Genomic DNA, 13,980 nt, shown 5'->3' on the forward strand with positions numbered 1-13,980 from the left:
CTTCCCTCGCCTCTTCTATTGCTCCTCCTTACTCTTCGTACTACCTACTTCTCATCTCGCCCCCCTCAAATCTATCTACCACTCTGCGGTCCGCACCCTCTGTCTCCTCACCTCCCGTGACTCCATCTCTGCTTCCCTTTCCTCCCTTTGCTGGCTTCCCTTTCACTCCCAACTTAAATTTTATTTTCTCTGCTTAGTCTTTAAATCTCTCCATGGTCTTGCTCCCCTTATCTCTACTCCCTCCTCTCTTTCTACACTCCCTCCCGCTCCCTTCGCTCTGCTGACCACTTCCTCCTCACTGTTCCTCCATCCCCTTGTGCCACCTCCCATTTCTGCTCCTTCCAGCTTCTAGCCCCCCTGCATTGGAACTCCTTACCTCTCTCCATCTGCTCTATTCCTACCTTTTCCTCATCCCGCACATCCCTTAAATCTCTCCTTCTCCATTCCCCGCCATGAAACCCTTCCCTTCTTGCTCCCCCTCCCTCCTTTTTCGTTTCACCATGATCATCTCCCTCCTCTCCCCCCTCCACCCCATTCTCACCCGTTTACCCCATCCTATTCCCCCCTCATCCTATTTCCCACCCCTCCTCCCCAACCCTCTCTCTCCCTCTGTTCTACCACACTACTTTCCCTCTTCCCTTCAGTTTAATTGCTGTACTTGCTGTTTTGTTGGACTGATTCATAATTGTAAATTGCTTCTACTGTTTATTGTTATAATGTTAATGTTATATGTATCCTGTTGTTAAAATGTGCAGCGTTTTGGAGTAAAGCGCTATATAAACATAATAAATACAAATAATATTAGGAGGTGATTTCAAAGTGGTGATGGATAGCAGACTGGATCGTAGATCAGATTGTGGGTATAAAAATGAAAAAGTCAGTGAAGAGTTAAAGGCTTTTACATCTAAACACATGCTAGTTGATGTATGGCGGGAACTTCATCATGGAGAAAGAGTACTCATTCTATTCTTCAGTTCATAATTCCTACTCCAGGATTGATTATTATTTTATTAGTAGGAGATTGGTTAGTCAGACATTGAGCTCAATTATTAAAGAGCGAGGTATTTCGGACCATGCACTGCTTGACATGCAGCTTAATATGAGGGGCATGAGGGAGAAATCTAAGGGGTGGAGGATGCAGGCAGGTATACTTAATGATTCTTTGGTAACCACAGGATTTGGAGATTTTATTAAGAGTTATTTTGAGGAGAATTAAGGTTCAGTAGATATTAAAATCATTTGGGACTGTTTTAAAGCAGTTTTGAGAGGAGAATTGATAAGTAGATCGACACGCTAAGAAAAGAAATTTGGAGACAATCAAAAAATAGAAGAGGAGGTTCAGGAGTTACAAAAAAACTTGTGCGGTTGTAGATATACATTCAAATAAGATAACATTGCAGAATCTAGAAGGTGAGAAAGGGTTGTTTTATACAAAACAAAGGTTGTGGGAATTTGGTGATAAAAATGGGAAGTTGCTGGCCAATAAACTTGAAGTGATCAGGACTGGTACATGTATCACTTCCATACAAACGGATGATGGAGACACATTGCACAGGAATGTGGACATTTGTGAGTATTTTTGAAACTTCTATATGCAACTATATAGGGAAGAATTCTCTCCCAGTGAAGTAGACCTAGGTAACTTTTTTGATAAAATTAATATTTCAGAGTTAACCATTGAAAAGAAAGTTACACTTGAATCCATGATTGATGAGGCTGAAGTATGTAATGCGATATTACAGTTGAAGGAGGGGCAATCGCCAGGACCGGATGGTATAATTTTGGAATTGTATAGAATGTTTGCGACTCAGTTGTCACCATTTTTGTGTGCACTCTTTAATTATTTCATAACGCCAGGGCTGCTTTGTGATTCGATGAAGGATGCATTGATTGTTGTAATTCCAAAGCCAGGTAAAGATCATAAAATATGTGGGAACAATAGGCCAATATCTTTGTTGAATGTAGATCTTACATTCTTTACCAAAATTTGGGCAAATCGGTTGATGAATTGTATGGGTGATTTGATAGATGAATCGCAGGTGGGTTTTACTCCAGAAAGATTTGGTTATGATAATATTAGGACTGTATTAAATGTTATTGGGATACATTATGGTAAAGAGTCAAGTCGGGTTATAGGATTCTTTGATGCTGAAAAAGCCTTTGATAGAGTGAATTGGAGATTCCTGGAATAAACATTGTTGAAGATGGGGTTTGGTCTGGTATTCATGCAAATGATTGATTGTATTCACCATGATATTAAGGCAAGGGTATTAGTTAATGGACTGATTTCTGGGTCCTTTACTCTATCGAAAGGCACGCAGCAAGGATGTCCCCTGTCGCCATTCTTGTTCAACTTAGTGCTGGAACCGTTAGCAACATACATCAGACAATGTAAAGAAATTAAGGGGCTGTGTGTTGGGAATACAGACGTTAACGTTTTGTCTTATGCAGACGATATGATTCTTTTGTCAAATCCGGAGGTGTGTGGACCCATGTTGAAACAAATATTTGAGGAAGTGGGGAAATTGTCGGGTCGTAAAAGTAAATTAGGATAAAACTGAAATCTTTCCAATGTCTAGGACATGTGATAGTGGTATTTTACAATCCTGGAATTGTAAATGGTCTCCTGGGGGTGTCAAATATTTGGGTATACATATAATTGGTAATCTGAATAAAATTGTTCAATATAATAGTGATCAGGTAATTGACACAATTAGGCTATCTATTAAAAAATGGTAGAGGCTGAACTTAAATTTATGAGCAAAAATGTATGCGATTAAAATGGTTCTGTTACCTAAGGTATTACACGTCATACAGTTGTACCTTTATTTGTTTCTAAAAAAATAATTGCTAAAGGTTGACAAACTATTCCAATCTTTTCTGTGGTGAATTGGAAAAAGACCTGGTATTCCGAAATATGTTATTACAGAAAGTTCAAGAGGGTGGATTTGGTTATCAGGACTTGGTGAAATACTAAAAGGCCTTTTTTATCTAAGAAGAGTTTGTACTACTTTAAGGGGGAGACTATTAAGGGGCCGATTTGGTTATGTATGGAAAGGGAAATGTGTGCCCCTTATCGCTTGGAGAATCTTTATACTATGGGGAAGTTATCTAATAAGTTTAAATTGCAGTAGATAGCTGCGACTAGACATGCTCTGTGGTCATGGTTCAGAGAAAATGGGCAATGCTTTGTTTTCAGCCATGATGCATCTATATGGCACAATGAGACATTGCAACTCAATAATAGTTGTTTACACTGGCAAGGTTGGATTAAGAAAGGTATATTGAGTCTGAATAATTTGCTCGATGGTGGTAGATGGCTGCAATTTGAGGAACTACAAGGTAAGTATAATTTAGGAAGTAGAGAGCAGGGTAAATATTTGGAGTTGGTTTCATTAATCACAGGAAGAGCATGGCTGGTGACTCCCTAGGAGAGAAACCGGAGATTTGTGAGCTGTTTATTGGTAAGGAATACAGTGTACATACCTATATACGTTTCATGCCCATGGAGATGAGAAATGTGGATGCTTGGAACAAGCTCAAAAATACATAGACGAATTATGTCCATGTAGTTATTTCAGAGGAAGATTGGAGAGATGTTCTCAGGGTGGGGCGCAGCATTAGGTAAGGATATGAGTTTAAGTTTAATAAGGCAGAAAATAATAGGTAGGGTTTATTGGACACCAGTCATGATGTTTAAATTGAAATTAAGATTGGATGACATTTGCTGGAGTTGTGGGAGAGATAAAGGTACCCTATTACATCTGCTCTGGGATTGCCTGCAAGTGCAAGATTTCTGGAAAGGAGTAATTGATAGCATTGATATGATCTTTGGAATAGTCATGCAGAGATCAGCAGCGAATGTGATCTTCTACATAAAGGAAGGTGCATAAATGCTAGGACACACAATATCTGGATTGATAAAGCTTTGATGGTGGCGATTAGGCTAATCCTTAGGATCTGGAAGACTAGAAAGAAACCTACTGTTGAGGCCTGTTTGGTAGAATTACAGATTGTGTCTAAATATGAGATGATGTCCATGAAGGATAAAGGTAAAAAGAGAGAATATCTTGTGTTATGTGGATTGTTTAACACATGAGTGATGAGGTAGTGAAAGGTTGGGAAAGGTAGGAAGTGAGAAGGAACCCCCCACCCTCCCATTTTTTTTTCCTTTTCCTCTTGCTGTTGTTTTTTGTGATGTATTTTATTTTGTGTTAGTTGCATAGGATGATAGGGTACTAGTGCATATAGGCAGGGATATACAGAGATTGTACATATTGCTTAAATGATTTTATTGTTATGATTCAGTTGATGTATTAGTTTTTTTTATAGTATAACTCATTATGTGATGGAGTTGTATTTTGATGAACATTTTATAAAAAGATTGTACAAAAAAAAAGATGGATGTTCCTCCAGCATATTCCTCATCGCCCCTCCCATCCTACTCCTCAGTAGAATTTCTGTGTATTACACCTTCCTCTTGTTTACGGTCTGGTCGTTTTGACCTTGTGAATATCTGTGCTCTTGAAGAGAGGAAAAACTAGAACTGAGGAACGGGCGCAGCACGTTCTATATATACAGGTGGTGATGTCGTACTTTAGGTTGTCCGGAGTCCGCTGAGGGTCACGAGTCAACGACCCACAGCGCCCTAAACTGGGAGAATATTTTTGCCGAAGCAGCTACCGCTGGAAGGAGATATCAAAGATGAGGAATATGTGGGAGGAACATTCAATCGAAAGAACATTTCCACGGGTAAGCAATTTGTCCTTCCAGCCCTCACCCTAAGAGCCTAAACTAATGTAAAAAGGAAACCTTCTTTAGTCTCAAAGTCCAAAATGGTGCAATAATTAAATGTTCAATGAGGGTCTTCTCCTCTTTTAGTGTTCCAAAAGTATCCTTTTTTATTATTTTGTTTAAATTCTCTTTATTAGTGTTTTGCACATAACAAGGAACAAACATCACTGTATGCTAAACTACTAACAGACCCTTCCTTCCCACTCCCCCCGCCCCCTGGTGCAATCACATTTTGACAAGAGTGTTCCATCACTTACATCATAGATCCCATACATCATGTCCAGTAAGGCCATCTGCTTTGCATTCACAAGTTACAGGCATCAGCATAGTCATTGTAGTGTTGCTCCCACGTTACATGTGTCTCTCGGCTACCTTTTCAGTTCATGGTCCGGATCTCTCGGGTGCCGGGGACCCCCCCAGCATGAGACTGACGGATCACAAATTGTGTGTAAGCATCCCACATACTCCTGTCGTTACAACGGTTTGGAGTTAAGGCCCCCCATCCGCTTTCCATGTCATTGCAGTACAATATGTCGGCCCGCCATTGAGAAGCACTGCGGCTTCTCCCTCTCACCCCCAACATCATTGCTACCCTTCTCTTAGCCAAAATGAGGAGCAATCCCACAAGTTTCTTTGTGTGTTTCTCCACCGTCTTGGTGTAACCTAACAGGCCCAGCAGTGGGTCCGGGACCACCGTCTGGGAGGTGATGCTGCTGATTGTTTCAAACACCTGTTCCCAGAACCACTGCACGGGCGAGCAGTTCCAAGCCAGATGGAGGAAGTCTGCTTGTTTCTGCGTTGTATCTTGTGCACCTCCCTGATGTATCGGGGGAAGTATTCCCTAAGCTTTGCCGTGTGTGGTAAAACTGATGTAAGTACTTAAAGTGAATTAGTTTGAACCTTGTGTAGATGGCCCCCTTTCTAGTCCCTTCGCAGCAGTATTTCCACATTTCTTCCTGCATTTCCCTCCTCAAGGTTCTCTCCCACTTTTTCCATGGTACGGATCTATACACGCCCTTGGAGTCTATACACATGGAATTTAGGCCCAATATCGTCCCCTGACCCAGAGATCCCTGCAGCAATCGATTCAATTTATGGGAAACCGGAGGCTGTGTAGGGAAAGCAGCGAACACCTGGCCTGGGCTTACCCTCAATCTGTAGTATATGAATATGTCTAAAGCAGATAGTTTCCCTCGCAACGCTCTCCCTCGCAACCCATCCAGTGTGATGAACATCTCGTTTGGGAAAAGATCCCCAAAGTGTGATATGCCCAGCCTCTTAATCATGGACACAAACCTCTTCTCACTTGTGAGGGGGATCCCTGGGATGTATAGTACTTGGGAGTCTGGGGGAGTACAGTACATACCCCTTGCCTTGTGTTCTATGTGAGTCCAAGCTCTACAGGTGATCTCTACCATATTCCGTGCCCCTTGTGCTCTGACTGGTGCTGTGAGAAGGATCGACAGCAGCAGGGCCAGAGCCGCCAATGTCTTCTCCACCTCCACATGCCTACCAATATTGAAGAAATCCTGCCTGTGCAACTTTATAGTAGGTCTCAAAGTCGGGCAATGCCAGATTGCCCTCCTGACTAGGCGCCACCAGCTTGTCCCAGGATATCCTTGGCCCCTTGCCCACTCATAGGAACTGTGAGCTTGCCGTTTTCAGATTGCGGAAATAAGCCCCCGGCACTGCTATCGGGGCATTAAAAAAAACGTAGAGAAACCTAGGGAGCAGTGTCATTTTAACGACAGACACCGTTCCATATAAGTTGATAGGCAGGTTTTTCCATCTCACCATAGCTTTGTGCGCCAGTTCAAGGACTCTACCATAGTTGCTGTTGAACACCACCTTATTATCCCTGGCTATATTAATCCCTAAGTAGCGAGTTTGGAGCATGTGCCACTGGAACCCCCACCCATCTTGGTACTGCTCAACCTCAGTTAATGGGGAAAAGCACCGATTTGGAAGTGTTAATCTTTAGTCCGGAGAGCTCCCCGAAGTGCTGCACATCTCTCATAATGGGGTCCAGGTTAACCCTGGGGTCCTTAATGAACAGCACCATGTTGTCCGCATATAACGATACTACCACCCTGTGGGTTTGTAGCTTGACCCCCACGGTGCAGGTGTAGTTCCCTTGTTCTTTTTGCCAGGGGCTCTATCGCCAGGGCAAACGGCAATGGTGAGAGGGGGCACCCCTGTCGTGTCCCCCTTTCCAGCACTATGGCCGTGGTTAATTGGCCGTTAACCCTCACTCTGGCCACCGGTTGGGAGTATAATAGGGAGACCATGGCTATAAACTGCTCCCCCATCCCCATGCGTCTCATTACAGAAAACAGGAATGGCCATTCAACTGAGTCGAACTTCTTAGTGGTGTCCAACAGTGCGGCAACTATCGAGTCCTCTTGTTTTGCTGCCGTGATTAGCCCAAACATTCTCCTGAGGCCGTATGACGTGGACCGACCCGGGATGAAGCCTGCTTGGTCAGCCCTCACCATTGACAGCATCATGGGCGAGAGCCGGGATGCTTGAATTTTTGTTAAACCTTTATTATCCATATTAATTAACTAGATTGGTCGGTAGGAAGAACATTCATTACTGGGCTTATCTGGTTTCAGCAGCACCACCACCATTGCCTCCCTCAGTGAATCCGGGCGATGACCCATCTCCAAACTATGCTGGTACAATGCCAGTAGATGAGGGCCCACCTTACCAGCATAGTGTTTATAGAAGTCTGCTGTAAACCCATCGGGTGCAGGCGTCTTCCCAGTAGGAGCCGCCACTGGAGAGGCAGAGGCGACACCCCCGGACTGTGCTAGAGGTCGAAAACTAGTGCAAGGAGTGAGAGGGGACAAGGCTGTGTATGCGGCGAGGAGCCAGAGCACTGGGAGCACGATCCGGGGAGGTCAGCTACAGGAGCCGAACTCACCAGCCCTGAAGAAGGCGGAACATTAAAACTGGTCCTCAACCTTTAAGGGACCAGTTGCCGCCGAAACGCAAGAACGTGAGGGGAGTGCTGGGATATCTTTTTTCCTACCCACACATCCTTTCGCATCCATTGGAATAGATTCCCCCACTGCGTTGGCAAAACCTCGGAAACAGACGATATACCTGAATAATAATATCAGGATTTTTCTGTCTTGATTTTACTTTTCCAGACCTTTATACTGGGAACATTAAGGATACACTCCTTAACTAGAGCAGCATAACAAAAGGTTGTTCGTCTTGAAATTTTTCCCAGAGACCCTGGCAGGACAGACAGACATATCCAGGTCCTACCACTTTGCTGCCAACAATAACCGCATTTCCAGTTATACTTTTTCAGTTCATCAATCCTTTACTTTTCTGCATATCTGTTGCTTTTTGGACACCATCGTTTTGACTTAAATGCATTTCTTTCTGTGATGAAATAATAGATCTAATTTAGGTGTGTGCCACACTGCATCAATTTGGTTTATATGTTTGGAGACTTTTATATGTCTTTATTATTGTTGTTTTTTCACTGTCAGTTCCTTGTTGATTTATCACTTGTCGAATGCTGTACATATATTATATATATTAAAAAAACGTTTGTTATGTGAAAATTGCCTCACGTTTGTATCTCATATATTGTGCCAAGAGGATTTATTTTCTCAAAATAATTGACTAGAGCATTTATTGCTTATACATTGAGCTACTTAGAGGAGCCCCAGGAATCAAATGACCCCCGTTTCAGCGCTTTACTTCTGGCACAGCGACACCTTTCCCTTTTTCATGATTTATAGTCTTCCCATGCAGCAAGGATTTGATAGCATTGAGCACTTCCTAAAGTGACAATGGGCATGACAGTTGCTCCCTTTGATCGACCGTGCACCAGTGTAGAGCTATCTGGTCCAAATAGCTATCAATGTCAGCCAGGGAGAACCGGGTTTGTGAAGAGTATAATTGACTATAAAACTGAAAAAACTGCTGCACTATTGCAATATCTTCAAACAGTTCCTCACCATGCTCATCTAATGTTCCAAAAGTATCCTTGATATTCTCTACACAAATTACTAGGGAGGAGGCTTCCTTAAGTTTCTTCCCAGCATCTTCCACAGTCAACGTGGTTCTTGTTTCTCCTTGGTTTCACAGCCAACCCGGTACACTATCCTGCCAGGTACTACGATTGTGAGGATTGGTGTGGAGGCCTTTATTACGTATATGGGTCTGGGTCCCAGGCTCTTTCGTGATCTACTAGAAAGCTGTCCCGGTCTCCGCAACCTCTCTGGAAAGCTTACTGGTGCTGTTCAGTTGTTTGTCGTTGCTTTGGGCTTTCACGGCATCTCTTGGCCGCTTCCACGGCTTGCGGTGGCTCCGCGCTGCCTCCCGGCCTCTGAACTGCGCATCTAGGCTTCCACACCCGCTTCAGGCTTTCAGACTGGATGGGAGCTCAGGCTTCTGCCTCTTGTTGGTTTTCTTCTTCAATGGAGCTTCTAGGGACACCATTACCAGTACTGTCAGCGTCCCGTCTCCTCTACAGCATTCAAATCCTGCTTCCTCTCTCCCTCCTAGTCCTTCTTCCCTTTTTATGACATGAATGGTATTAGCCGTTCTATGGCATCTAGTCCATGCACCTTGGTTCTGCGGAACCTGCCACATGGGTGTGTTGCTCTTCCTCGTCTCAGTAGTGAGGTCTTCATTCCTGAATAGGTTGTTGTTGCTTTTCCTCGTCCCAGTATTAAAGTGATCCAGGTGCTCAATGTTCTTCCTCGTTTCAGTGTTTCCTAGGGAAGTGACATTGTCGACTCTTCAGACATATATGGAAATATGTGGGGCTATGCCTGATGCAGGATAATGGGATGAGGGAGGTTGGTGTGTGGGGGAATTATACTGTGCATCTCCCAAGGTGTCGTCCCTTGTCCCAAAGGGTTTTTCCTCCCCATGAGATCCACCCGCTGTGTAACACCCCCAGGAGGACTATCGGGTAGGGGCCTCACCTCTCTGGCCACATGCGAAGGGGCTTCGTCCATTGAAACATCCTGGGATTCATCGGAGTGTATAAAATACTTGGGACACTCATGGTGGCAATAACATGCTGACTAAGGCAGCTTAAAACCGCAGACCATGTACAGCCCATATATTAAGAGTAAAGTGCCCAGATTGTGCCGTTGCATTCTAGGTTTCTACTTCTGTATCACAGCTTCACGTTTCCATAAGATAATACTATTCTTCTATTTACATCATTTAGGCAGCTCCGTCACAGCAGCCTGCATCAAAGCCTTCTCTCTGATTGACATGGAAACTCACGATGGCGTTCACCCATGCCTGGGGGCCGTGGACCTCGTGCCCATCTATCCTCTCTGCGGCGTCAGTGTGAGCGAGTGTGCCAGGGTGGCGCGAGGTAAGTCCAGACATATTCTTGCTTTGATTTTGCAGCATGCCAAGAGGATGGCAAAAGGTGTACATAAAAATGATGCACCCATGATAACCTCCTCTCGCTTGTGCTATGACCTGCTTCTGAAGTACAAACAAAGGGGACATCATTTTGGTTCAGATTTGCAAAGTAGAAATTAATTCACGGTTATACACAATATGTGCTGTATGTTAACTAGAATGTTTGCAAATTAATAAAGATCTTTTACGTATCATCGAAATGTGTGGTTTTGAGGGCTGTATTGCTACATCTTTTTTCAAAAAGGATAAAGAACACCAACATGCTCCCACTTCTGAAACAAAAGAGGAACCTTTCGGCAGCCTTTGTCTAAGCTCTGCAAACCTCTAGTGGTTCCCAGTGGCAGCTCGGGCATTTTTAAAGTGGAGGGTTGTTTTCCCCCAACTGGCCTGAGTTAGCACAGCGCGCAAGACTGAACACATAATAGGGTTCGGGTGAACTCCGCCAATAACATTTTTATAAATATTTGATTGAAATTGTGCATTTTACAGCTCACATATCACCAAAAAACGCATGAAATTCGCAATTGGTTCTGTAGGAGCACATACCATACGTTGCAATAGCTGCTAGGTCGCCAACAGTACACCGACGTGTTTTGTAAAAAAAGACGCATAAGATGAAAGGCGTGTATCCTTGTTTTATAGCCTCGTGGGTTTACAGTGTTGTTGTAACTAGATTGAGACAAGCATGCCCTGTGTCTTACAAATGGGAATAGCTTTGTTCTGGGCGCATTAATCCGTTCTAACCCTTGTATCCTAACTCTGAAACCTTGCATTGAAAGTGAAATGTACATTTCTTTTTAATGTTGATTCAGGTGACAGAGTTGCAAAACATCCTCACAATATGGACACTAGCAGAGGTGAATACCTGCTAGAGCCAGCGCTGAATGGGCAGAGAATCAATATCTTTTTTTTTTATAATTGCTGCCATGCAGGCATGTCATGTTCTTGTTCATGCCATGAGGATTCTCTAAACAGTTAATGCCATTGTTGCCATGTAAAATATGTTTTCATGTTGCCTGTGCCTAAAGCCAGATCATGAGGCCTGCCAGCACCATGTCAGTGCTGCCTCACTTTAATGTTGTCGGCTCTCAACAATATATTCTGACATTGCCCTGTAAATGCACAGTTTAATGCTGGTTGTGCCCAATATACACCAGTATTGCCACTGTAAAAACAAACGTCATTGTAGTAATGTTTATACCAAAGGGATGGACTAGGGGCCGGGGGTCTAACCAAGATGTACGTCCCATGGAGAAGAGAGCCAACTTTTATGTTTATCAATTTAAAGTGTGGGAACTACTAGTGCTTTTCCTACGTGTGTTTTTCTAAAATAATTGGAAAGCGCTGTTACGTGGATTTGAGTGTAATATTGAAAGGTAAATATAAATACAACTCTTGAACACCCACCAAGTTTCCCTTCTATATGTAGGTGGTATATTGCAGGTGTTGTCTTTAGAAACAATATTCAAAATCCGCGTTTCTGGTAGAAGCATCAAACATTTCTGGACATCCAAAAAGAGTCGACTGGTTTGTGCTCTTGATATTTTAAGCATTTATTAGGGCAAAGTCCAGCATTTGGCTGGATCCTTATTTTTTTTTTATGTGGGACTACACATCATTTAATGCGACCACAGCACCACACCCACCATTCTGTTTCTGGCTAGTCAGGACTTTTGCCCATTTTGCTTTGTTGAAAATTCAGTGGACCTCATTTCGAGTATGGCGATGCAGGAAAAAATGGTAATGTGGCGGTAATTCCGTTATCGCTGTGTTACTGCTGCTTTACTGTACCGCGGTACTACGAGTTTGGTTGTAAGGTGGAGGGATAAACCTGCAGCAAAATGCTGGAGGTAAGTCCTCCACCTTACCACCAAAAATAGTCAAAATTACATTTGGTGGGATTATCGCCGGTTGTAATTCTGCCGAAATCTCCATTTACACCGCCCCACCACTTGTAGTTCTGTGGTAAATCCGCAGGCCCCAGTGGTGATAACGGTAATCTGGTTTGGTTGTATTTCAGAGGCTCTACAGCCGAAATACTGCCAAATTCGTAATGAGGCCCAATAACTCAAACTAGCCTAATTCCTGATTTAGAGGGATAGGTATTGGTAAATACCTTGGCAGTTAGCAAGGTTTCTTAGACCCAATATTATCACATGTCCCCCTGGTGCAGTGTCACAGAGTGGATACCCGTGTTGCTCTTTTGCTTTTGTCGGGCCTCTACCATATCTTTTTGTATTAAATTGTGGTGGCCGACGCAGGACATTATTTGTGTCTATGGCACAAACGGAGCCCTACATTTGGAACTTAAAATTATTGTAAGAGACCGTTCTGTCTCTTTTTGATAGGCGTTGCACCAGCTAGAAATGAGGAAAAGATAAAAACATGCAAAGTCAAAGCACCAGCTCTTCCTACACCTTGAAAAGATATATATAAACATAGTTGTGACTCTTCTCCATGTGATAGATGTGCCCCGGTCTACGTTGCCATTGCTCTAAAACACAGTTCCATCTTGCCTGTGCTGTTTGCCCAACATTCATTTTACTCTCTCACGAATGCCTCTCCGCTCCTTGATCTTGCCTCACTGCCACCTCCAACACATCCATGCTTACACACAGACACACTCATTCACACACACTCACTTACAAACACAGTACATTTTACACCTATTCTTTGCTTGTGGCATATCCTCTCTCCGTCAGTTATTTTCTCATAGCGTCAACTAAAGCAAACCCAGAAGGAAGCCATTCAAACATATTGTTTTAAATTTCAGAAAGCATATAAAGGCTTTCATTCCAGGAACAAATTATCCATCGCCCATATCACAGTTATGAGGAGATGAACCTTCCCAACATGTACCACACTACATCATTATTTCTAAATAATGACATTATTAACAAATATATTATGAGGTGTAAAACATGGTATCTTTTACCATAAAATGCGCAAGTATATATTTAAAATATTGTAGCTATTATTTTAACAAAGAATCAAAATAAGAGTAACATTTCATCAAGCATTTAGAAACAGTTGTTAAATCCATAGCCATCTCAGTCTGTGATTATTTTCTCAACACTTTAGGACAGATACGCCATATTTTTCACTCCTATAAGTTTCCTCCTGTTTATGGTATGTGCATTCAGATTGGAGAAATCCCTATAAAACAATTATGGTCCCTCAGTATGTGTAATGTATGATGTTCCCTCGCTGAACAGAATGCGCTATAAATTAGATTATTTTCTCATTGTCGAAAAACTCACCACTTCATTTGGTGAGTTTTCTGAAACCAAGCTATGACAAGCACATTGTCTGCTTTTTAATTGGGTGGGCTGGTGTTGTATATGCACCTACTACTCCCATCTATTTCAGGAATAAATAAAAATAGTAGAGTCCAAGGCCGCTTTACCCATTTTAAAAAAAAGAATAATATATCTTAACCTTTCCTTAATAATGCAAGCAATTAAATTAATTGTGTGAAACTGTTTAATTCACAAACATGATTACCATATCAGCATCGGCAGGTGTCTGCCAAATACTGAAAGCATTGATTGATGCAGTGTCATGTGTGTCAAGAGGGGATAGGGAACTCGCTCATCCTTTGGTGGCGGATCCTACCAGAGTGAATGTTAGTCAGCCCTTCCCCAGAAGGGGGTGGTGGCTGTTCAGAGGACCCCAGTTCCTACCCCTTCTGCATGTATGTTTGAGAGCAGTGCCGCTGTTGATCACCCCATACCTTTCTCCCACAATGCTGGTCACGTTTTCTGTTTCTAGTCC

General features: G+C 42.9%; 1 protein-coding gene across 4 annotated transcripts in view; it reads left to right on the forward strand.

The window, feature by feature from the left end:
• FTCDNL1 (formiminotransferase cyclodeaminase N-terminal like) overlaps window positions 1-13,980 on the forward strand; it is a 286,417-nt gene that overhangs the window by 107,906 nt on the left and 164,531 nt on the right. For all 4 annotated transcript variants that reach the window (XR_011274691.1, XM_069615800.1, XM_069615801.1 and 1 more), the window contains one exon: window positions 10,001-10,153. Coding sequence is in view for 3 of the 4 variants with exons in the window: in XM_069615800.1 (XP_069471901.1) it covers window positions 10,001-10,153 (153 nt within the window). In the remaining variant the exon portion in view is untranslated. The remainder of the gene's footprint in view (window positions 1-10,000; window positions 10,154-13,980) is intronic.

Source organism: Ambystoma mexicanum, chromosome 9 (assembly GCF_040938575.1).
Source record: "Ambystoma mexicanum isolate Mex_15411 chromosome 9, UKY_AmexF1_1, whole genome shotgun sequence".
Lineage (NCBI taxonomy): Eukaryota > Metazoa > Chordata > Amphibia > Caudata > Ambystomatidae > Ambystoma > Ambystoma mexicanum.